This window comes from Erpetoichthys calabaricus, chromosome 12 (genome assembly GCF_900747795.2).
Source record: "Erpetoichthys calabaricus chromosome 12, fErpCal1.3, whole genome shotgun sequence".
NCBI lineage: Eukaryota > Metazoa > Chordata > Cladistia > Polypteriformes > Polypteridae > Erpetoichthys > Erpetoichthys calabaricus.
Genome location: NC_041405.2, coordinates 40,915,181 through 40,939,261, shown reverse-complemented (window position 1 = coordinate 40,939,261; position 24,081 = coordinate 40,915,181). Strand labels below are relative to the sequence as shown.

General features: G+C 38.6%; 1 protein-coding gene across 1 annotated transcript in view; it reads left to right on the top strand.

Moving 5' to 3' along the window:
* col4a5 (collagen, type IV, alpha 5 (Alport syndrome)) overlaps positions 1–24,081 on the top strand; it is a 456,319-nt gene that overhangs the window by 28,224 nt on the left and 404,014 nt on the right. The window contains exon 2 of the mRNA XM_028815432.2: positions 16,409–16,468. Within this exon, the coding sequence (XP_028671265.2) occupies positions 16,409–16,468 (60 nt within the window). The remainder of the gene's footprint in view (positions 1–16,408; positions 16,469–24,081) is intronic.

Sequence of the window (24,081 nt, the reverse complement as noted above, 5' to 3'; positions counted from 1 at the left end):
TCAGGTGGATTGCAATGCTAAATTTGTATTGTTTGTGCGTGTGAGAGTGTGTGTGTGTGCGCATGTTTGTGTGTTTGTGTGTGCTCGTGCATGTATGATTGTGTTAACCCTGCAATGGACTCATACCATATACAGTGGTTGTTCTTGCCTTTCACCTTTTGCTTGCTGGGATAGGCTCCAGCCCCCTGAGACCCAGCTCAGGACTAAGCAGGAATAGAAAATGATATGTTATCATCTATTCTAATAAAAGGCAAAGCCCTCACTCACTCATCACTAATTCTCCAACTTCCCGTGTAGGTGGAAGGCTGAAATTTGGCAGGCTCATTCCTTACAGCTTACTTACAAAAGTTAGGCAGGTTTCATTTCGAAATTATACACGTAATGGTCATAACTGGAACCTCTTTTTTGTCCATATACTGTAATGGAGTGCAGCTCGATGGCCGTGGGAGGCGGAGTCGCGTATCGCGTCATCATGCCTCCTACGTAATCACGTGAACTGAAAACAAGGAACAGCCACAAAGAGCGCTGAAGAAAACATTCATTACACAATTGAGAAGGCAGCGAAACAATAAGAAGCGAGCGAGTGACGCATATGTAAACCGTAAGTTTAAATTAAGTTTATAGAAACGCTTCCCCTGCCGTTTGCAATACCATATTCGCGAGATACAAGTTTAATGAGAAGACACGAGGTATAAATGAGACTTTGGATCACTTTGAAACAGAGTTAAAATTGCTGTAGCGAGAAACTTTTAAGTGCCGGGTCTTAGCTAACATTAAATAAAGCAGTGGACATCGCAACATCACACCAAGAGAGCGGCTCACGTGAACTGACTGAACAATTGAGAAGGCAGCGGAACAATAAGAAGCGAGCGAGTGACGCATATGTAAGCCGTAAGTTTAAATTAAGTTTATAGAAACGCATATATATATATGTGAATGTATGTATGTATATATGTATGTCTATATATATATACATATATGTAGATATGTATATATATGTACATATGTATATATATGTGTAGATATGTAAATATATATATGTGTCTTTGTGTGTGTGTATATATATATATATGTATGTATGTATGTATGTGTGTATATATATATATATATATGTATGTGTATGTATGTATGTGTATATGTATATATGTATATGTGTATCTGTGCGTATGTGTGTATATGTATGTGTGTGTATATATATATATTGATATGTGTATATATATATATATGTATATATATGTGTATGTGTATCTGTATATATATATATATATATATGTGTCGGTGTATGTATATATATATATAACAGCAAAACTCATAACAATGACAACACAATTACATTGACAATCATGTTATGCTATTTTTAAAATGTTTCCTTTTCTTTTTCATAACCTCTTTAACACTGTACTTCTCCGCTGCGAAGCGCGGGTATTTTGCTAGTTAAAAAAAAAAACGACAGATAAACAAATGATAGGCACTGCCTAAATAATGAAGTGACCTATTAACAAACTAATACAAACTTCAAATGACTTTTGTTGTTTGTTTCGGGTACATAATGTATCCCTCTACCCTGCCAAGCATAATGGATGACTCAGAGGCATCTAGTAGAGCAAGAGAGGTAGGGGATACCTGCTTTCCACACCACATACGAAGAAGATCAGCTTCTTCTATCACCCTTAGCATTACTGTTATGGATGTCATCAGGAAATCATTTTTGGTGGGCATGACAAAGTACAAAAAACATATCTCCATCTATAGTCAATCATTTTAAACTGTCATAAAATATATATTTTTTTTGTGGTGAAGGGTATTTCTAACTCGAAATCAACCCCCCCGGATACATCTGTGATTGTATTTCTCTCACATTGCTGCATTTTGTGTAACTCCTGGCAGCTTGCTTACAATGTTCCTTATAAAAAGCTTTCTTTGACTGATATTTGCACATTTATGGAAGAATATTATTAACTGTAAACAATTTTGAGGCTCATTGATGTGAGGGTTTACTTTAATGCATGTGCTGTCAAGAACACCAATCACATTTGGAAAGTCATAAATTGCATGAAAACTTTTTTGACTCTCTGCTGCCCATGTTATACACTGTAAAGAAATGAGTGTTTAAGTCTGGGGTGTCAAACTCTGTTTTAATGAGAGCTAAAAATAACATTTTACTGATGTGGGCTAGAATATATCAAAAAACAACTACCACCACTTTTACTTTACAAACAAGACGCACGGGTCGTGATCTTTGTTCATTATAACCATATATTCTACCTTTTGAAACTGTCTTTTCTCTTTATCAGGTTTTCTTTTCTTGAACATTGCAGCAGGTTTGGAAATCTACCAATAACTTTTTGTAATCTGGTAATTTAAATGTAATATGAACTGATTTATATATTTAATTTCATATACTGTATGTATTTTATGTGACCTAGAGACACGTCTTTGTTTTTCTGAATTTTACAATTCTTTGTAAATGACACTATAGAAAACTAACATTTTACTAATAGCATTATGTAATTAAATGTAAATTTGATTTAGGACTTATCATTTTTAAAAATGCATAAAATACAAATATATAAATACTGCATAATAATATAATAATATTATGTAGAGTAAATGCATGATGGTGGTTCTATTTTACAAACAGAATACCAGTTTTAAAAGTAAATAATAATAATAATAATAATAATAATTTTCATTAAAGCTCTTTAGACTATGTACTGAGTTGGCCCCTGCATTAGCAAGACAGACTACCAGAAATCAGGCTTCGGAAATCCAGGTTTTAATAACTGTTGGCTTTCTGGTAACAGACACTTACCAGAGGGAATGACTTGACAGGATAGGAATATCTCAACCAAGTTTCACCTCCATCATGGACGCTGTGTTGGAAGCCATGAATTTATCCCGACATCACCCATTAATGTAATTTCAGTTGACATCCATATGAGCAGAGCCTGAACAATCTGCACTGGAGACAGCATTCAGCTCCATGCTTCCAAAAATACATCAAGTCGAGTTTTGAAAGTCCCCAACGTCTTACTGTCTACCACACTACTTGGTAGGTTAATCCAAGTGTCTATTGTTCTTTGTGTAAAGAAAAACTTCCAAATATTTGTGCAAAATTTACCCTTAACAAGTTTCCAACTGTGTCCACGTCTTCTTGATGAACTCATTTTAAAATAACACTTTTGATCCATTGTACTGATTCCCTTCATAATTTTAAACACTTCAATCATGTCACCTCTTAACTCTTTTAGGGCTAATTTTTTTTTTGTTTCTTTTCTCCCAGGGCTGAATATTTTTCCAAAAACTAAATTTTTTTAAAAAAGAACACAAAGCAATTGTTTAACATATCAAATCAGCAAAAAATATTTACTTTTGGCAAATGTTACCGTCTTGCATGTTGTATGAGCCTGCATACTATATGATTTCACATACATATCACATACAGTGGAACCTTGGTTCACGAACGTCTCGGTACACGTACAACTCGGTTTACAACCAAAACGTTTGCCAAACTTTTGCCTCGGTTCACGACCACACACTCGGTATACGAACAAGCCAGTTTCCCTTTCGGTTTGTGCGCGCCGATGATTTCCGCACGTGTTGCATTGTTTTCGGTCAGACGTGCGTGCTTGTACGTGCGTGCGTGCTTTCGCTGTGAACTCTTTGAGCTCTATTTCATTTCCCTTCCGGTTCATATGCGCCGATTACTGTATTTAAGCACGTGTTCAGCCTCTCCCTGTTCATTGTTTTCAGTCAGACATGCGTGCTTTACCTGTTAACTCTTTGTGCTCTACAGTATTTCGTGTGCTTTTGTAGTTAACCATGGCTTCTAAGCAAGTGAAGAGTGGTGAGAAGAAAGTGTTGCAATGTTACTTTTCTCTTTTTTCAAATGTTCATATTTTTCCCTGTGCTTAAAACTCATTTAAAAAGAGTGTTTACAGCGATTGGGTTGTAATACTATTAGCGTGAACTCCTGTAATGTTACTTTCTTGGTAGGCTTTTAAATAAAGTTCGGATTTGTTCAAATGTTCCTTTTTTCTCCCTGTGTATAAAACTCATTTAAAAAGAGTGTTTACAGTGATCAGGTTGTAATGCTATTAGCGTGAACTCCTGTAATGTTACTTTCTTGGTTGGCTTTTAAATAAAGTTTGGATTTGTTCAAATGTTCCTTTTTTCCCCCTGTGCTTAAAACTCATTTAAAAAAAGTGTTTATGCAGCATTTGAGTTATAAGGCTATAGTGCGAACTGCTGCAATGTTACAGAGAGAGAGGGGCCTCGTGTGCTGCAGAGAGAGAGAGAGAGAGAGAGGGCTCACGTGCTGCTGAGAGAGCGAGAGAGAGAAAGAGAGAGAGGGCTCGCGTGCTGCTGAGAGAGAGTGAGCCTGCGCATGCAGCTGAGCAGGGAGCCTGGGTGTTTGTGTCAGTGTTATTCAATGTTTTTACATTTAGTTTACCACTAGCAAAATACCCGCGCTTCGCAGCGGAGAAGTAGTGTGTTAAAGAGGTTATGAAAAAGAAAAGGAAACATTTTAAAAATAACGTAACATGATTGTCAATGTAATTGTGTTGTTATTGTTATGAGTGTTGCTGTCTTATATATATATAATATACACACACATAAACATAAATATACATATACATATATACATATCTACATATACACATATCTACATATACATATATATACATATATATATACATATACACATCCACATATATATACATATATATATATATATATACACATATCAACATATATATACACACACACACATATATATATATATATATATATATATATATATACATATATATATATATATACACACAGACACATATATATACATAAATATTTACATATCTACATATATACACATCTACATATATATACATATCTACATATATATATATCTAGACATACATACATAGATAGATAGACACATATATATATATACATATCTACATATATATATGTAATTGTGTTATTGTTATGAGTGTTGCTGTCATATATATATATATATATATATATATATATATATATATATATATATATATATATATAGCAAAATACCCGCGCTTCGCAGCGGAGAAGTAGTGTGTTAAAGAGGTTAGGTAAACATATATATATACATATACATATATATATACATATCTACATATAGCAAAATACCCGCGCTTCGCAGCGGAGAAGTAGTGTGTTAAAGAGGTTATGTATACATATATATATATACATATAACATACATATACATATATATACATATACACATCCACATATACATATATATATATATATACATATACAAATTTACATATCTACATATATATATATATAGATATAAATATAGACATACATATATACATACATACATTCACATATATATATATATATATATATATAGTATATATACATATCTACTTATTGGCTCCTATATTTAGGATATAGCGGGTTGGATAATGGATGGGTGGACATCTGTATGCATAGCCCTATTTGCCCGTTTTCATTTTTTTTCTTTCTTCAGTAATATTTCAGTAAACCTGGAGCTTGTCAGTTCAAGTCCTGGTACTGACACCACTGTGTGACCCTGAGGAAGTCACTTCACCTGCCTGTGCTGCAAAACACAAAAGTAATGTAACAAATTGTACCTCAGATGTTGCAAGTTGCTAGAATAAAGGCATAAGTAAAATAGATAAATATGTATTATACACTTAGGAACTATTCATTTATTTTCAGTTAAGTCATCTGCAGCAAACTTTTATAAATGAGGGTTTCTCATTTTTAGATAGTGCAAACTGTTTGTTCTTCATTGACGTTTTCTCTTGAAGAGCTTTTTTCATTTCATTGAAAATTAAAGCAGCAGCTGCCCAAATATGTAGCTTTCTTATTAATTTTTCAACATTGTGTAAAATAAATTTATAAAGTAACATAAAAGGTTTAAATACTGGTTATCCTTTTACACTAAAATATTACTAAAGAGATACAAAAAAAGTAAAATGGATATGTTCTTTTTCTTTAAGGAGATTAAATATTACTGAAGAAAGAAAAAAAAAATTAAACAGCTAAATGGGGCTATGCATACGTACTTAAAAGGTTTAAATAAAACAGAAATATATATTTTATTTTTACTTGCTTAACTTGTGGAGGGTGTATCCTGTAGCAAAGCCCTAACTTTTTTCGTGAAAGCCCGTTTCAGTCAATAAGTCTTAAAAAAAGGTGTAAAGATATTGACAATAAGCTAAGCAAACCCAGGAAGACATGGAATCGTTTAAATCAAGTAACATTACATCTTCCTTTCTTAAAGAGAAGTAAGGCAGTACTTATAAGCTTACATATTTATATATAGACATACATACATATATATATATATATCTATATCCGAAGCCGTGCAAGCACACTCTTGAGAATGCAACGTATAGTTGTACAGAAGAAAAGCAATCTTGCTTCAAATGAATGGCAACCTTTTGTAGGTCTATGAACTTAATTTAAACTTTAGGTTTACACGGTGCTTTCTTTCCGAAGTACCTGCACTCATGAATATGTCTGTGTCAGTCGGTCAAATCCACGCGCTTCGCACCGGCGAAGTACCGCTTTTAAATTTTTATTAAGAAGAAAACAAAACCTTTTTAAATTGAGGGAAAATATACTAATAACAGTTTGTTAAGGATCTGTTTTTTTTGTGAAGCTGCCTTCACTCGAGTGATCACTTCGACCTTACTTGGTGGCCAACTATAAGCGTTACCTGGTAGGTAACCACCCATACAATCAGATTGTGAATCAGACTACGAATGCCGTGAATGTAATTACCCCGATCTACATGTTGTCAAATAAACGAACCACACGCCGTGGCGCAATTTTAGGGGCTTTGCCTGTAGCGCTGACGTCCGAGGTTCGATTCCCGTAAGGGAGTGAAGTGAGTGGCTGGTTACCTACCAGGTAACGCTTATGGTTGGCCAGCAAGTGAGGTAACATCAGCCACGGTGCCTTCAGTTGTGAGAAGCAGATCATAGAATGGTTGAAAATAGTTTACTGTCAAATAATGCAAAGAGTACGCGACACGTCTTTCCCCCTTATTCTTGGCTCATCAGGCGTACACACTCACTGCACTTGCTTACGGTAATCGAACCTCAGACGTCAGCGCTAGAGGGGCTTAGCAGCGGTGAAGTATTGCTTTTAAATTTTAATTAAGAACAAAAGAAAACCTCAGAGGTTCGATTCCCATAAGGGAGTGAAGTGAGTGGCTGGTTACCTACCAGGTAACGCTTATGGTTGGCGAGCAAGTGACGTAACATCAGCCACGGTGCCTTCAGTTGTGAGAAGCAGATCATAGAATGATTGAAAATAGTTTTGCATTTACCTTTTTAGTAAAAGGCGAGCTTTTAAGCCTGAGAAATCACCCTGTAAATGCACACGTTTAATTGCACATGTGTTAATATGTATGCTTACACAGTATTAAAAGACTGAACAACGTCATTTACCTTTGTTCCCGCGTTTGATAAAAGGCGAGCTTTTAAGCCTGAGAAATCACCCCGTAAATGCACACGTTTAATTGCACGTGTTAATATGTATGCTTACACAGTATTAAAAGACACTCAAAAATTAACGTCATTTACCTTCGTTCCCGCGTTGGACTCGTGCTGTAAATCTCTTCCTTGTTTTTAGTTCACGTGATTACGTAGGAGGCGTGATGACGCGATAAGTGACTCCGCCTCCTCCATTAGAGTATATGGACAAAAGACATGTTCCAGTTATGACCATTACGCGTAGAATTTCGAAATGAAACCTGCCTAACTTTTGTAAGTAAGCTGTAAGGAATGAGCCTTCCAAATTTCAGCCTTCCACCTACACGGGAAGTTCGAGAATTAGTGATGAGTCAGTCAGTCAGTGAGTCAGTGAGGGCTTTGCCTTTTATTAATATGTATAGATTACACTGTGCATTCTATGGTGTAATTAACTATATTTGTGCTTAAAAATCTTTAAAAATATAATTTACATACAGTTCGTATGGTCTGGAACGGATTAATTGTATTTACATACAATCCTATGGGGGAAATTGCTTCGGTTCACAACCAAATCGCTTTACGACCAGAGGTTTGGAACGAATTATGGTCATGAACCGAGGTTCCACTGTACATGTTACACAGCAAAGTCCTGCAAAGTGTATTGCTAAAAACAGACAATTGCATGCATTGCCACATTGCACTGCTTACAATATGTGTTGCACTGGTGTTTCCTTTTCAATTGTCTGTTGCTGCACTTTCTCACATATATTGTTAGTGTGTACTGTAGAAAGACAAGTCACCCGTTTGACATTGTGCCATGCCATTGCCACCAAGTTTTCTGCCCGCATGAAAACCGTATTGTCAACTCTTTTCATCTTCAGCCTGTCTGGCTTCAACTGTGAAGGCATGTGTCTCCTGTTCATCCTTACTGTGCCACAAGCTCCAATTCCCCTGCTCTGTAGCTCCATGAACAATTCTGGTCATGTATAAAAATTGTCCATGTACACAACAAGACCCAAATGTTCATAACCCTGAAGCTCCAGCACAACCTGACTTGTCAAGGGACAGTTCTCTCTTTGAACGGAATACTTTCCTGTATATGTAATTATTTTCAGGCAGAAACCAGTGTTTGTTTCTGCCAGTACAAAATCCTTTATGCCATACTTGGTGGGCTTGTCTGGCATATACTGGCAGAAAAAAAGGGCGTCCCTTGTATTTTACCCTAGATTCATCCATAGACAAATCACGGCCAGGCTGATAAAATTGTTTATATGTTGGTTCCACAATGTCAAGCAGGAGCTGAACTTTATACATGGGGTTATAACCTGGCTAACCCCTTGGGATTTGCTTTTGGTTACCACAGAAGTGAATAAAACTTTGCAGGAGCACACACCTATCATGTGGCATAACCTGTCCAAAGCCACCAAGGGACAAAGCACATTTGGACCAACATTCCCTGAAGTTATATCACCTATCTAGTTCCATCTCTATTTGTAATGCCACAAAGCTCTTCATCTCATCTTTTGTTGTGGGTTTCCACTTTGAAAAACGAGAAGCGCAGCCCGCGATTCAAAAACTTGCTCTGCATACCTGTTTGTCATGTCTGACAGTAGCTGAAAAGCAGCATCAGGAGAGAGCAACTTGAAATGGTCGAGTGGCTGGTAATCTGTTGTGGCCAACAGCAAGCCATGCTGTCTTGTGAAGTCCGGCAGCCAGTTTGGCTCCCATGGATCAATGTCCTCCCACACGAACCTTGCCGTAGGTGTGTCGGCTGAGTGAATGCGCTCAGCTGGCAGCTGGGGCGTCATCGGCTGGTGTCCGATCAGATAATGCCAGTTCCTCACTCTCTTGCTTGATCTCCTGATCACTGTCAACAAAATCAGATTCTGAAAAATCAGAATCCGACTCAGCGATAATGTGCAAAACATTGTCTGCCGAGTATTTTCTTTTCTGCACTCGCTTCGCTGCCTCATGAGATGTCGATGCCATCTTGCCTTTGTTTACATTTCATAACTCACGCACATGCAAGGATTAGATACCGAGTCAATGAATCTAACATTCCTCCAAGCAGAGAGGGAATGCCTGTGATGTAACAGTGAGTTTTGTCGCTATTCCCTTCATAATTTTAAACACTTCAGTCATGTCACCTCTTAATCTTCTTTTGCTTAAACTGTATAGGCTCAGCTCTTTTAATCTTTCCTCATAATTTAACCCCTGTAGCCTTGGAATCAGCCTAGTCACTCTTCTGTGGACCTTTTCTGGTGCTGCTATGTCCTTTTTGTAGCCTGGAGACCAAAACTCCACACCGTTCTCAAGATGAGGCCTCACCAGTGCATTATAAAGGTTGAGCATAACCTCCTTGGACTTGTACTCCACACATCGTGTTATATAACCTAACATTCTGTTAGCCTTCTTAAAGGCTTCTGAACACTGTCGGGAAGTTGATAGCTTAGAGTCCACTATGATTCCTAAATCCTTCTCATAAGGTGTACTCTTGAAGATAAATATTATCTGGTCCTGGTGATTTGTTTGATTTCGGCTTATTTAATCTGAGCAGCACTTCTCCCTCTACAATTTCCAAATCCCTCTATACCTCCTTAGTAGTCATGTTTACCTATGGGAGGTTATCCACTTGCTCACTTGTGAACACCTCAGAAAAATGTAAGTTTAGGGAATCCGCTATTTCATTGTCTGTATCTTTTAATTCCCCTTTACTATTTCTGAGTCATTTCACCACCTCCTTGACTATTCTTTTACTACTGAAATACTGAAAGAATCTCTTAGGGTCTTCTTTCGATTTATCTGCTATATTCCTCTCCAACTGTCTTTTAGTCTCCCTGATATCCTTCTTAATGGTTGCTCTCATGTTCTCATATGCTCTGTGATTCACTTTGCAGTCATTAGTCTTATATGCTTTATAAAGCAGTTTTTTCCTTTGCAACTTCTTGTTTAAATTTTTATTAATCCACCGTGGAGTTCTTTTTAATTTACTATTAATTCCAAATATAGGTATGTATCTGTCCTGCATTACATGTAAAACATTTGTAAACTTGTTCCACTGCTCCTCAACTGTCTCCACACTTAAAAGCTTATCTCAGTCTATCCTCTTTAGACTTTGTCGCATCTGGTCAAAATTAGCCCTACCAAAGTTCAACTTAACAATTTTAGTCTTTGCATCTGCACTCTTACAAAACACTGAGAATTGTATTATATTGTGGTCACTTGACCCTAGTGGTTCAATCACCTCTACACCCTCAATTCTATCCTGATTATTACAAAATACTAAATCCAATCAGGCTTCATCCCGTGTTGGTGCTTTACCATGCTGTGTTAAAAAACAGTCACTGATTACTTCTAAAAACTTCTGCTCTTGTGCTCCTCTATCTGCAAGGTTGTCCCAGTTAATATTTGGATAATTAAAGTCCCCCATGACTATAATATCTCCCTGTAAACTTGCCTTTTTGATATTACTAAAAAGATGTGTGTTGAAATTACTGTCTGAATTGGGTGGTCTATAACACACTCCTAAAATAAAACCTCTTTCACTAATATTTTCCAGGTGAAGCCACATGTCCTCATTAAGATGGGGCTCATCATCCAACTGAAGAGGACTTACATTTAAATTCTGTTTGGCATAAACAGCAACCCCACCTCCTTTTCTGTTCTGTCTATCCTTCCTAAAAAATGTGTATCCCTCTATGTTACACTCATCCCCATCTTTGTTATTTAGCCAGGTTCCCGTTATTGCTATGATACCATAATTATGCTCTGCTACATACAACTCCAACTCACTTACCTTATTTTTGATATGTCTAGCATTAAGGCAAGCTATTTTTAATGTGTTACTCCTTCTACATTTAAATGTTGGCTTAGAATTTACATTACTATGCATTTTTATTTCTACACCATTGTTTATTCCTCCATGTATAGATCTAAACCTGGCCTGTCCTAAACTCCCTGCCCTCTCATTCCCTAGTTTAAACAGTCCTCGACTAGCCTACACATATGCCTTCCCAATACATTGGTGCCCCTCCACTTCAAATGTAACCCGTCACGGCAGAACAGGTCCCATCTGTTCCAAAAGGAGTCCCAATGCCCCATAAACCTATGCCCTTCTACCCTGCACCAAGATTTGATCCACACTTTAAGCCTTCTAATCTCCTCAATCTTACCTGGATTGACGCATGGCACAGGAAGAACTTTGGAGAAGACTACCTTTTCAGTTCTGCTCCTCAGCTTGGCACCTAACTGTTTGAATTTGGATCACAGAACTGACAGACTATCCTTATGTATGTCATTTGTTCCAACATGGACAATGACAAATGGATCCACCCCCGCTCAGGCCAAGAACCTATCCACCCTTCCAGGGAGGTCTCCCACCTGTGCTCCCGGAAGGCAACACACCGTGCAAGACTCTCTCTCTCTCTGGAGCACAGCTGCGCTTCAATCCCCCTAATGATTGAGTCCCCAACTATTATTACCTCTCTCTTTTTGGGAACTGGTTTTGAGGTGGCCCGTTGGGGCTCCTCAACCCTGCCTAGACACCTCAGAATTATCAGAGACACCGTCCAGCTCTGCAAGGATATGATAATGGTTTGACACTTCTAATTCTGGGGTTGATGCCTCCGGACAGTGTGCACCCTTTACCTTACGCCTTGTGATCGTGACCCACCTATTTCTACCTGTCTGATCTGGAATCTCCTCCCGCGCCACCTTAGGGGTGCACACTATCTCTCTAAAAGAGACCTGAGGTCCGCCAATTCTGTACTACAACATAGGTCAGCCAACTCCTCCTCCAGTTCGGCGACCCTGAGCTCGAGATGCTGGATCAGCTGGCATTTCCTGCAGATGTAGGCCTCATAGACAACTGGCTCTTCCAAACCATCATCTAAAAAGTCCAACATCCAACAGGACTTGCATTGCACTGGCTTAATTATTAAAATTTGATGTGGGATTAGTAAAACTGTTTTAACTTTTTTTTTTCTTAAAATTAAATAATTTAACTTTAATAGTAACACTAAATCTGCTACAGCTATTTTACACCTTTTCCACTCCTGTACTGTTCTCCCTCTCAACAGCCTGCTATTTGTCTTTCTATGAGATTAATCAATATTTGATAATTTTATAATATTCACAAGGTGATACAGATATTTAATAAAATAGATGTCATTGCATTATATTGTTTTAAAACAAGGAGCCACACATAATATGTGTGGATTCTGGTGTGGTGATACATGTTAGTTAAATTATGGTGAATTCTGAGTGCAATGCTGTGAACTTTTTTTTTTTGAAGAGTAATAATATTTTGTTCCACATCTTGCAAATACTGATGTTAAATGTTCATTACTAATCAAGTATTGCATCTTAAATGTCATTCCATGCTTATGCTTATGTTATGAAGTCACTATGTAGATGCTCTTCAAATACAGTGTTACTGAAATTTGTCGCATTATATTAATTGTCTCTATGCATGGATAAGTAATCTCTGAAAAAGTCAGCACTTTAAATATATCAGTATACACTAATTCAATCAAGATTAAATTGTTATCGAGTCGAATCTCGACATTGTGAGTCCAAATCAAATCAGGACATCACTGCCCTACTAGTGAGAATGATGCTGCTTTTGTTGACTGCAAACAGTTACATTTCATTAACACACTTCGTTGTAATGAAAGTATCTGCTGAATGTACTTCGTAGTAACACAATTTCTATAGACTCGTGTCATATGGGGAAACTGTCAGGACCATAAAAATACATTGTTGTAATACTCTCTCACCTCGGTCTCTCTCCTCTCTCAGCGCCGCTGCAAAGCCCCGCCCACCAAGCGTTCTGAAAAGTCTGAGTGAGTCTCCGTTGCCGGCAGTTCTCTCGCGGCCCAGCTGTCAGACAGCTGCGGCCCGGTAGTGGGCCGCGAACCGGGGGTTGGGGACCCCTGGATTAGAGAACTTGCTGATGGTGCTTGTTGGTAAGGTAACTGGCTGAACTCTCAGTGTTTCATATGGCTTATACTATACATTGTAACATCAATCATATCATTACATAATGCTGGGAGATACTGGCTATTATCAGACACTAGCACATTACGCCTTTCCCTGACCCCAGAGTTCAGAGGACAGGTGATTCAATGTGGTGTGGAGCATTCCACAGAACCTCCCAGATGTAATTGGCAGTGGCTGGATGTGCCAGTTGGTAAGGCTGCTATACCAGACCATGAAGGTCTGCAGCATTGTTACTTCATATGTATTAGGTTCATTAGCTAAAGCAAAGTACATACATTTACACCTACATTAATGTGTGCCATGATCAGATGTTGCCTTACAATGTTAAAAACTGGATGTAAACTTGCTAGTGATGTATCATGCAGATCACATTTGGAGTTAATCACAAATGCATAACAATCACATTTAATATGAGACAAAATGCAAATGCATTTTCCATCTGCAGAAATTTCTGTTACAAATATCAAGTAAATGGTGAATGATGGATAGAATAGCACATCCTGCTTCAGATGTTGGGTCAAGAGCTGGTTGTCCCCATTTAATAAACTAGACAAACAAACAAACAAATTAAAAGTTAAGGAGGCACTAATTAGTTGTTGGAGTTTGCTCCAGGTTGAGTTCCTGGTCCAAAGTTGGCTACCATCCTCAGAACCACCCTCTGGTTTTATAGAGTGCAGATACCACATGGGCTGCACCGACATTGCAGCAAGAAGAGGGGATGGTTCCTTACCTGGATGGGAGGCTCCTAGAAAGCAGACAGGCATCCCAACCAGGATGAGAGAGGAACCAGACCTGGAAGAGATGACCAGAACATATTGACGGACAGCCCACCAGAAGTAGAAGTGGTTGCTTGGGACTTTCTATTCCCGTCAGACACTGGATGGCAGCGGCCCTCCATAACAGCACCAATTCAGGAACCAGCAGGGAATGTTGGGAGATGTAGTCTGGCAACACAGCCATGCTGGGGACCATGGGTGCCGCAAGGGGGTGCTGTAGGGAGATGCAGTCCTCAATTTATGGGCCTTCCGTGTGACCTGGAAGTACTACCATCGGGCAATCTCCCTGGCAGCGGAAGTACTCCCAGGTCCATAATAAAAGGTACTGCATTCTCTTATCCAGACAAGTCAAAACTGGGAGGATGTGGAGCAACACGCGACTGGAGCAGAGTAGTGTGGAGGTGAGAGGAAAGAGTATTGTGGAGAGAGAGGAACTGGAAAGAAAACCTGTGCTTGTGCTACTGTTGGGATGTATCTGATGAATAAACCTTCCATTATTTGAACTGGGACTCTTTGTGTGTTTGTGTTTTGCGTTTTGGGGCTTGCTGACGCCCCTGGTTCTATCACAAGAGCCACTATCCGAAAAGGGCAATGCTACAGGTAAAATTTATATATGAAATGCATGTTAAACGGGGTCTTTGAAAAAACTAAGTCATCACAGGCTATAACACATGTTAGATAATGATGATGAGTGCCGGATTAAAAAACTGTAAAGGGCATGATCAGGCCCATAGGTCTTGAGGTTGACACCCCTGATTTAGGCTTTGCAGATGCTGATAAGTGAGCAGCTCACTAAGAATGTGCATCTTCCCTAACATTCATAAAAGAACCTCTAGCAAGACATCTTTTTCAGTAATCAGAAATTGAATTTTTTTGGTCCGGCTAACTGCTGTCTTGTTTGCCTTTTAACAGTAGAATGAAGTATAAACATTGTGCTTTTTTAACCAATATTTTTTACTGTCTTCCCCGGCTTATTCTGTCAGTATATATTTTCTAAACTTCTTTCTTTCATTTGCTTCTCTGTTTAGTCTTTGACTCTTTTGAGGAATATTTCATGGTGTTAAGAAGACGGTGTGTACTAATAAAGCAATTTTCTGTCTGCCAGCACAATAAAAATTGTATAGATTCAACTATTCAAAAACTCCTCACCACCTCCTGAGGTAGTAAGATACATTGATTCTCATGCACGTTTGTGAATGTTACTCATTTTTAGAAACCCAAAAATCTTCTTCTCATTGGTAAAAGGTGACTCAGTAAAGTGGAAGAGCGGTTTACCCATATATGCATTTTTGGATAATAGTGACCCAAAAAGCTCTTATCTCTTCTTTGTCAAAACAAATATAATGGAAATTTCGGGATAATTAATTAAGATTTTAGTTATTTAAATCACGTATAAGAACTATGACAAGAAAAATTACAGTGAAAGATATAGACAAGGAGGGCCAGCTTTTTATCATTAAATATTTCATATTGGGTGAGCAGCAGCTACAGTGCTTGTAATTAATGCATTCATCAATTGTATGCTGTTCACACCTGGTACTACCAGAGGTAAGTAGACCTCAGTGGAAAAAGGTGAAGAAGCCCTTAAATTGTATAATTGAATCCATTACTACTTCAAGAAGCCTGCTTTTCATAAATGTAAATGTACTGCAGTATTTTCCTCCTCTTTATATTGCATGCCTCAGCCTGAGTTCATTCATCTTATTTTCTGGTGTTTAAACTAAAGGCACCATTGGTCATAAAAACATATGTATGAGTATTCTGAGTTAGCATACTTTGAATAACAACACAAATAACAATTAAACTGCACCACATAGTGTGGGAGATACTAAGGCTTATGCATACTGTATGCACATATTGTAGTCTTGTAAAAAAAGGAAAGTGAGATGATGAATGTAAAGATAAATATTTTCATAAAGTGATGGCATGGGTATGTACATGCTGCCTTAGTAGGTATAGCTAATTTTATACTGCCAAAATGCTCAGAAATGTCTGACCATATATTTCAAATAGCTTTTTTTTTAAAGTACTTGTAGAATGCCAGGTGAAAATATGATATACTGTAATACATGTATTTGATCTGTGCTTTATTTCAGTATTGAACAAGTTTGTAATTAGTGTTTTCTTTGTTTCAGGCTTGTCCTGGGTGTGCATTGAAAAAAACATGTGACTGCAGTGCAGTGAAGGGTGAGAAGGTTGGTGTTCAATTCAATATAAGGAAACATGAAGTCTTACATAATGTTTAATTGAAAAGTTGTTTTTTGTACACTAAAGGAACAGCAACATTTTTTGGAATAGCAAAATAAGTTTCAAGGAATATCAAAATTGTTTTGCTATAAAAAAAAAAACATAAGCCCTGGGAAAATCTGATAAGCCAGTAAATGAATCAGTGGTTACTTCTGTGTACTGTAGAATTCTCTAATTATTTGCTTTAGTATGCAACATATAAATGAAACATTTATTATGGGATTTTTTTTTTATTTTATTCATGCTTAAATGTTTTTCAAAGCAATATAGAGCAAAATATAATATGAACAAATAATAGTGAAGAAAATTTATTTGGCATGAAAAATTAATCAGATTGATTTATGAATGAAAATAAAAAATAGAAATTGTGGACTCTATGGTCTACTGCTTCACTTGATCTCTTTGACACTGGGACTGTGTAAAAGCCCTTTGCTGAGAAAAAAATGAATTGGTGGCAGGACTGGAAGTGGTTGTGACTGAGTTTGGATCCTTTCACATAAATTCAGATTCAATATTTTTAGTGTCATTATGCAGTACAGATTTGCTAGTTTTTAAAATGCTGCTGTGAGATAAGCTTGTTTGAGACAGCTTTCACAGTAAGATAATTCTAGATCAGACACAAATCCATCACTGGAAAATAACATTCGATTGGAAATTAAATTTCAATAATCAATATTAAAGAATACAGGAATTGAAAGTGCCCCAGAAACTGCCACTGCTGTGGTAAACATCCTGCATTGTTCCTGCTTCAAAGAAAACAGAAACTTCTTCACCTAATGACTACGGACCAGTGACACTTATATCTCACATGAGATATGTCATGAAGACTCTTGTGGTAGACCACCTGGATCCACAGCAGTTTGCCTATCAAGCAAAGACTGAAGTTGAGGATGCAATTATCTATCTCCTCCACAAGGCTTGTTCTCACCTGGACAAAGCTGGTAGTTTTTGGTTATTCCAGTGCCCTAAATATCATCCAGCCGTTAAGGGGTAAGCTCAGAGATATGCAGGTGGTTGAGTCTCTGGGGTTCTGAAGAATGGACAATCGTTTTGCCAGGCCACAGTTTGTGAGACTCAAGTACTGTGTCCCAGATATGGATATGAGCAACACCGGAGCACCACAAGGAATGGTCCTTTCGCCTTTTTTCTTCACTCTGTACACCTCAGACTGTAAATATAACACCAGGTCATGTCACTTGCAGATATTCTCAGGTGTTCCTGCACTTCTAGGGTGTATCAGTAATGGGGATAAACAGAGTATAGGAGTTAGCGGAGAACTTTGTTTCTTTGTGCAAAGAGAATTGTCTGCACCTTAACCTCAGCAAAACCAAGGAACCTGTTATTGATTTTCCCTGCACCAGAGAGCCTACAGTATGTGTCACTATCCATGAAGTGGATGTAGAGGTAATAAGATCCTACAGGTACATTGGGGGTCCACATTAGTGACAGGTTGGACTGATCTAATAACACAGAGGAACTATGGCAGGTAAGCATACAAGCCTGGCACACCAACTTTGTTGTATTTTGCCTTCAGAATAGAATCTGACTGCAGTTCTATCAATTCCATTTGGATATTCTCTGGCGCATTCTCAACGTTGTAAGAGTATGGTGACGTAAACAGTGCAAAGTCCTGTTCGTGTGAACTGAAATCATGAAAACGCTCACTGAATTCATTGCTCAGTACAGTAATCCCTCCTCCATCGCGGGGGTTGCGTTCCAGAGCCACCCGCGAAATAGGAAAATCCGCGAAGTAGAAACCATATGTTTATATGGTTATTTTTAGAATGTCATGCTTGGGTCACAGATTTGCGCAGAAACACAGGAGGTTGTAGAGAGACAGGAACGTTATTCAAACACTGCAAACAAACATTTGTCTCTTTTTCAAAAGTTTAAACTGTGCTCCATGACAAGACAGAGATGACAGTTCTGTCTCACAATTAAAAGAATGCAAACATATCTTCCTTTTCAAAGGAGTGCAAAGCAAGCAGTCAAAAAAAAAAATCAATAGGGCTTTTTGGGTTTTAAGTATGCGAAGCACCGCCGGTACAAAGCTGTCGAAGGCGGCAGCTCACACCCCCTCCGTCAGGATCAGAGAGAGAGAGAGAGAGAGAGCCACAGAAAAACAAACAGTCAAAAATCAATACGTGCCCTTTGAGCTTTTAAGTATGCGAAGCTCCGTGTAGCATGTCCTTTCAGGAAGCAGCTGCACACAGCCCCCCTGCTCACACCCCCTACGTCAGCGCAAGAGAGAGAGAGAGAGAGAAAGTAAGTTGGGTAGCTTCTCAGCCATCTGCCAATAGCGTCCCTTGTATGAAATCAACTGGGCAAACCAACTGAGGAAACATGTACCAGAAATTAAAAGACCTATTGTCCGCAGAAACCCGCGAAGCAGCGAAAAATCCGCGATATATATTTAAATATGCTTACATATAAAATCCGCGATGGAGTGAAGCCGCGAAAGGCGAAGCGTGATATAGCGAGGGATCACTGTAATTCAAGTTGGAAAACAAATCCTCCAAAAATCAAATTTTACTTTACTAAGTTTACTTCAAAGTTTATACTGTAAAATAAGCCGATATGCAAAAAGCCCCCTGACCTACACTAATTTTACAAACACAAAATCACAAAAGTTTGTTAATAAACAACTAACCAACTTCTTGCCTCCACTTCAGATCTTCAGCTGTAGTCTGCACTAACTGTTCGTTACAATACTAGCACAAAATTACATAAAACTAGAGCAAAAAAACGTGAAAATATGCGAGCTATAACTAATCGTGATGGTCAGTTCTGCCCAGTGGCCAGTCTCAGCAGCCCAGCCAGTAGTATAGCCTGCCAGGCTGCTGCAGCCTAGCGCTTCAGTTGCGACGTCGCGGCTCATTAACTTTGGTCAAGGCTCGTTGGGGGGCAGTGTCATGTCTAAGGTATCAAGGAGCTGACGTCGCAGCTGCAACTATACTAGCAGATGACGTTTCCGGTACCGTGCCATGGTAAAACGCGCTTTTGTCAGATGGTGGAAGTAAGAAAAGTCAATAAGTAACGCCGAAGATGCAGAATGATTCAGTCACAAACGATAGTAATCATTTTGTACAAGTTTAGTTCTAACTAGGATCTGTCATGCAGGCCGCACAGATTTTTGTTGTGGGTTGCGTGTTTGACATGCCTACTCTAGAGTAAACATTTTGCCTCAACCTCTGTTTCGGCCACACTCTATCGGCTATGGGTTCTAATCCAAAGTTTAAATGCAAAAGTAAAATATATAATTCATTAAAAATAGCTTGCCTTAATGCTTGAAGTATGCAAAAATAAAATAAGTGAGTTGGAGTTGTTACCTCATAATCAAGAGGTTGCAGGTTTGATCCTGGGTCCTCCTTGTATTTATCATTTTGAGTAGTGAGCTGCTATTGTTATTATTATTACAGTATAGAAGTAAAACATACATTTGATTTGAGTCTGTAACAGCTGGCGAAAATTTATGGTACTTGTAAAAGTTAGCACTGTAGGGATAAAAACAGGCATACAAGCGCAGCTCAGTCATTTCTTCTTGGTGTCTTGTGGCAACTTTTACACTCTGAAATTCTACATTCTTAAAATGTGTTTTTATTAGATTTATATAGACCAAGGGGTCACCCACGTAAGCTGCCGTGTGGGACATCCTGAGGGTTCGCGGGATCCCCTCGAGTGGAAAGGGGTGTGTGGCACTCCCAATATCTATGCAAAAGGATGAAGGTCCAACTCTTTAGAGTCCTGGTGCTTCCTGTCTTGCTATATGGTTGCGAGACATGAACGTTATCCAGTGACCTGAGATGAAGACTGCACTCTTTTAGTACTGTGTCTCTCCGGAAAATCCTTGGGTACCGTTGGCTTGACTTTGTGTTGAATTAGCGGTTGCTCATAGAGTACCCACAGTGAGGGAGTGTCAGTTACAGCACTAAGGCCATGTGGCACGTTTCCCCGAAGGTGATCCAGCTTGTAGGTTCCTCATTGTTGGAGACCTGTGGCTGGACCAGGCCAAGGGGTCGCCCACGTAACACCTGGCTGCGGCAGATAAAGGGTCATTTCCGGAGGGTGGGACTGGACCGCGTGTCTGCCTGGCGGCTTGTAAACCAGGATCCCGAGTTGTTTCGATGTGTAGTGGGTGCGGCAAGGCACTGTACCAGTGCATGCTCCCCAACTTGACAACTTGACTTGATTAGATTTCTTATTGCGGACTGAGTTTCTGCCCTATGCCTCTGATTGATAGTATAGACTGTAGCTTTTCACCACTCTATGATGTTAAAAGCGTAATCAGAAACTCTGTACAAGGATACATTAAATTATCTTTTATTTGTGTTAATGCTATCTAAAATAAAGATTATAGACATTAGTTTCAAGAGCATCTTTTTATTAATTCAATTAGGTCAATTTATAGGAGGATAATTTAGTAATGTGGAGCTTTTCAGTTAATTGAGATGTTAATTGGGCATCATTACCAACAGAGGAGCACAAAAATAGTTTTTAATAAAATCAGTGACTGTTTTTTAAATTAGTATGTTAAATCACCAACAAGAGCACAAGTGTATATTTAGCATTTTGTCACAATACAGACATATATCAGTGGGTAGATGTGATTTTGTTTGAACGTTTAGGCTCCAATGACCATAACACAATACATTTCACTGAATTTTGACAGAGTACATCCTTTATTTAACAAGTAAGAAAATGTACACAGGGGCACCACGGTGGTGCAGTGGTAGCACTGCTGCCTTGCAGTTAGGAGACCCGGGTTCACTTCCCGGGTCCTCCCTGCGTGGAGTTTGCATGTTCTCCCCATGTTTGCGTTGGTTTCCTCCCACAGTCCAAAAACATGCAGGTTAGGTGCATTGGGGATTTTAAATTGTCCCTAGTGTGTGCTTGGTGTGTGTGTGGGCTGGCACCCTGCCCGGGGTTTGTTTCCTGTTGGCTGGGATTGGCTCCAGCAGACCCCTGTGGCCCTGTAGTTAGGATATAGCCAGTTGGATAATGGATGGAAAATGTACACATGGTGAAGTCAAGGTAAAGAAACATCAAGAAGGATTAGAGTTTGTGTGCCATTGCAAGGAGTTAAAAGTGGTCGCTGGGGACAGAGACTTTAGTGGGATGGCGACGTAATGTAACAGTGCTGACAAGCCAGGGAGCAGTCACCAAAATATGAGCTGACATTACATCACCAGTGGCAGGAGTGTCAATGTAAATGTAAAAAACGAACCACCCCAAAGAGCCATGAAAAGAGAATAATATCTATCCATTGTGGTGCTTGGTGCTAACACTACAGTATTTCACAGGTATTTATATTTTCATGGTACTAAATACTACTCCTTGAGATTTAATTAGAAATATGAACTTTACTTACAGAGTGTAATGTTTTGGGGCTTTACTGGCATTCTTAGCTTTAGATTCGGTGGTATAATTGACAGGAGCAGGAATTAGAAAGAAAGAAGAAGAAAGTGTGTTGTAGAGGTACTCAAAAATGTTAACTGCTTGTCTGGGCACTTGGCATAATAACATGGCATTATGTCAGAAGCACAAAAGGAAAAAGTTAACACTAGAATTACCAGAGCCTACGAAAAAACTCGTATATCCGGCCCACCTTAAATCGCTTCTTAAATCCGTTCACACCTCTCCGCCAGCATCCTTTGTCCTCTAAATGTGCTGATAAAAGACAAGCTGCCAGCAGCCGGCTATTCCATCCCCCCACCGACTTAGAACGTGAGCGAAGTTTTCCCAGCTCACGCCTTGATTGATTATGTGGGAGTGAAGTGGAGTTTTACAGTGGAAATAACAGATCATTATTCTAAAGTAATCTGTGTAAACACATTGTTAAAACAGAAACTTTTTCATATTTTAGTAATAAATGTTACAAAATGTAGTAGGCATAAACTATAGAATATATAAAGTTCGAGTTCCAAAGATCAAATAAACACTTTCACAAAAGCTTCAAGAATGATTCAACAGCTTCTGTGGCGTAGCGTGTTAAGATTTGCCTCTTAGCGCAGAGCAGCTTTTCCTTGCCTCACAGACCTGAGTTCGATTCCCCGCTGGGGATGAAGTGTTCCTTTTTTTTTCTTTTCTTTTAAACCTCAAACGGACATAAAATTTATATATTGGTATGCACTGTCAGTTACTGAGATCGTTATATTTTCATGTGGGATGCTCCTTTTCAAATATTTTTTTAACAATTGAGACTGCAATTAACAGGAACAACTGTCCTTATAACAGTCAGATGGGGGGAGGGGTGATGTTAGAGCGCCTGCGCTTATTCAGTGCAGCAAGGACAACGCACATGTTCTTTTTTTCTTTCAGTACACGTGGCTTCCCTGTTTATTTATATATCTAGTGACTTCTCTGCCTGTCTGTCTCCCTATTACGCAGTGCTCTGTCTGTCTGTGTGTTATGGATCTTAAAAATAAGTTATAAGGACAGTTGTTCCTGTTAATTGCAGTCTCAATTGTTAAAAAAATATTTGAAAAGGAGCATCCCACATGAAAATATAACGATCTCAGTAACTGACAGTGCATACCAATGTATAAATTTTATGTCCGTTTGAGGTTTAAAAGAAAAGAAAAAAAAAGGAACACTTCATCCCCAGCGGGGAATCGAACTCAGGTCTGTGAGGCAAGGAAAAGCTGCTCTGCGCTAAGAGGCAAATCTTAACACGCTACGCCACAGAAGCTGTTGAATCATTCTTGAAGCTTTTGTGAAAGTGTTTATTTGATCTTTGGAACTCGGGCTTTATATATTCTATAGTTTATGCCTACTACATTTTGTAACATTTATTACTAAAATATGAAAAAGTTTCTGTTTTAACAATGTGTTTACACAGATTACTTTAGAATAATGATCTGTTATTTCCACTGTAAAACTCCACTTCACTCCCAGGTAAACAATCAATGCGTGAGCTGGGAAAACTTCGCTCACGTTCTAAGTCGGTGGGGGGATGGAATAGCCGGCTGCTGGCAGCTTGTCTTTTATCAGCACATTTAGAGGACAAAGGATGCTGGCGGAGAGGTGTGAACGGATTTAAGAAGCGATTTAAGGTGGGCCAGATATACGAGTTTTTTCGTAGGCTCTGGTAATTCTAGTGTTAACAAAGCATAGCACAGTTTCAACCACCTCCAAATTTAAATCTTCATGGAAACTGTTCAAAGATGGGTTGCGAATTCACCACTCATATTTTATACATAGAAGATACTGAATTAAATTTGGAGTCCAGATGTGTGGAATCTGTTATTTGACAATAAAGTCAATAAAGTAAATCCCATGCTATGCTATTCATACTGAAACTTTTATTGTTTATTACTCTAACTTAATGTAGGCACATTCTCTAAACTGTCTTATGTGTGTCCAGTTGCACCAGCACATTCTCTAATCCCTGTTATTAGAACTTTAGAACAATCTAGATGAGAACAGGCAGTTTGGCCCAACAAAGCTCACCAGTTCTATCTACTTAATTCTTCGAAAAAACATCAAGTCTAGTTTTGAAAGTCCCTAAAGTCTTACTGTCTACCACGCTACTTGGTAGATTTTTCCAAGTGTTTATGGTTAT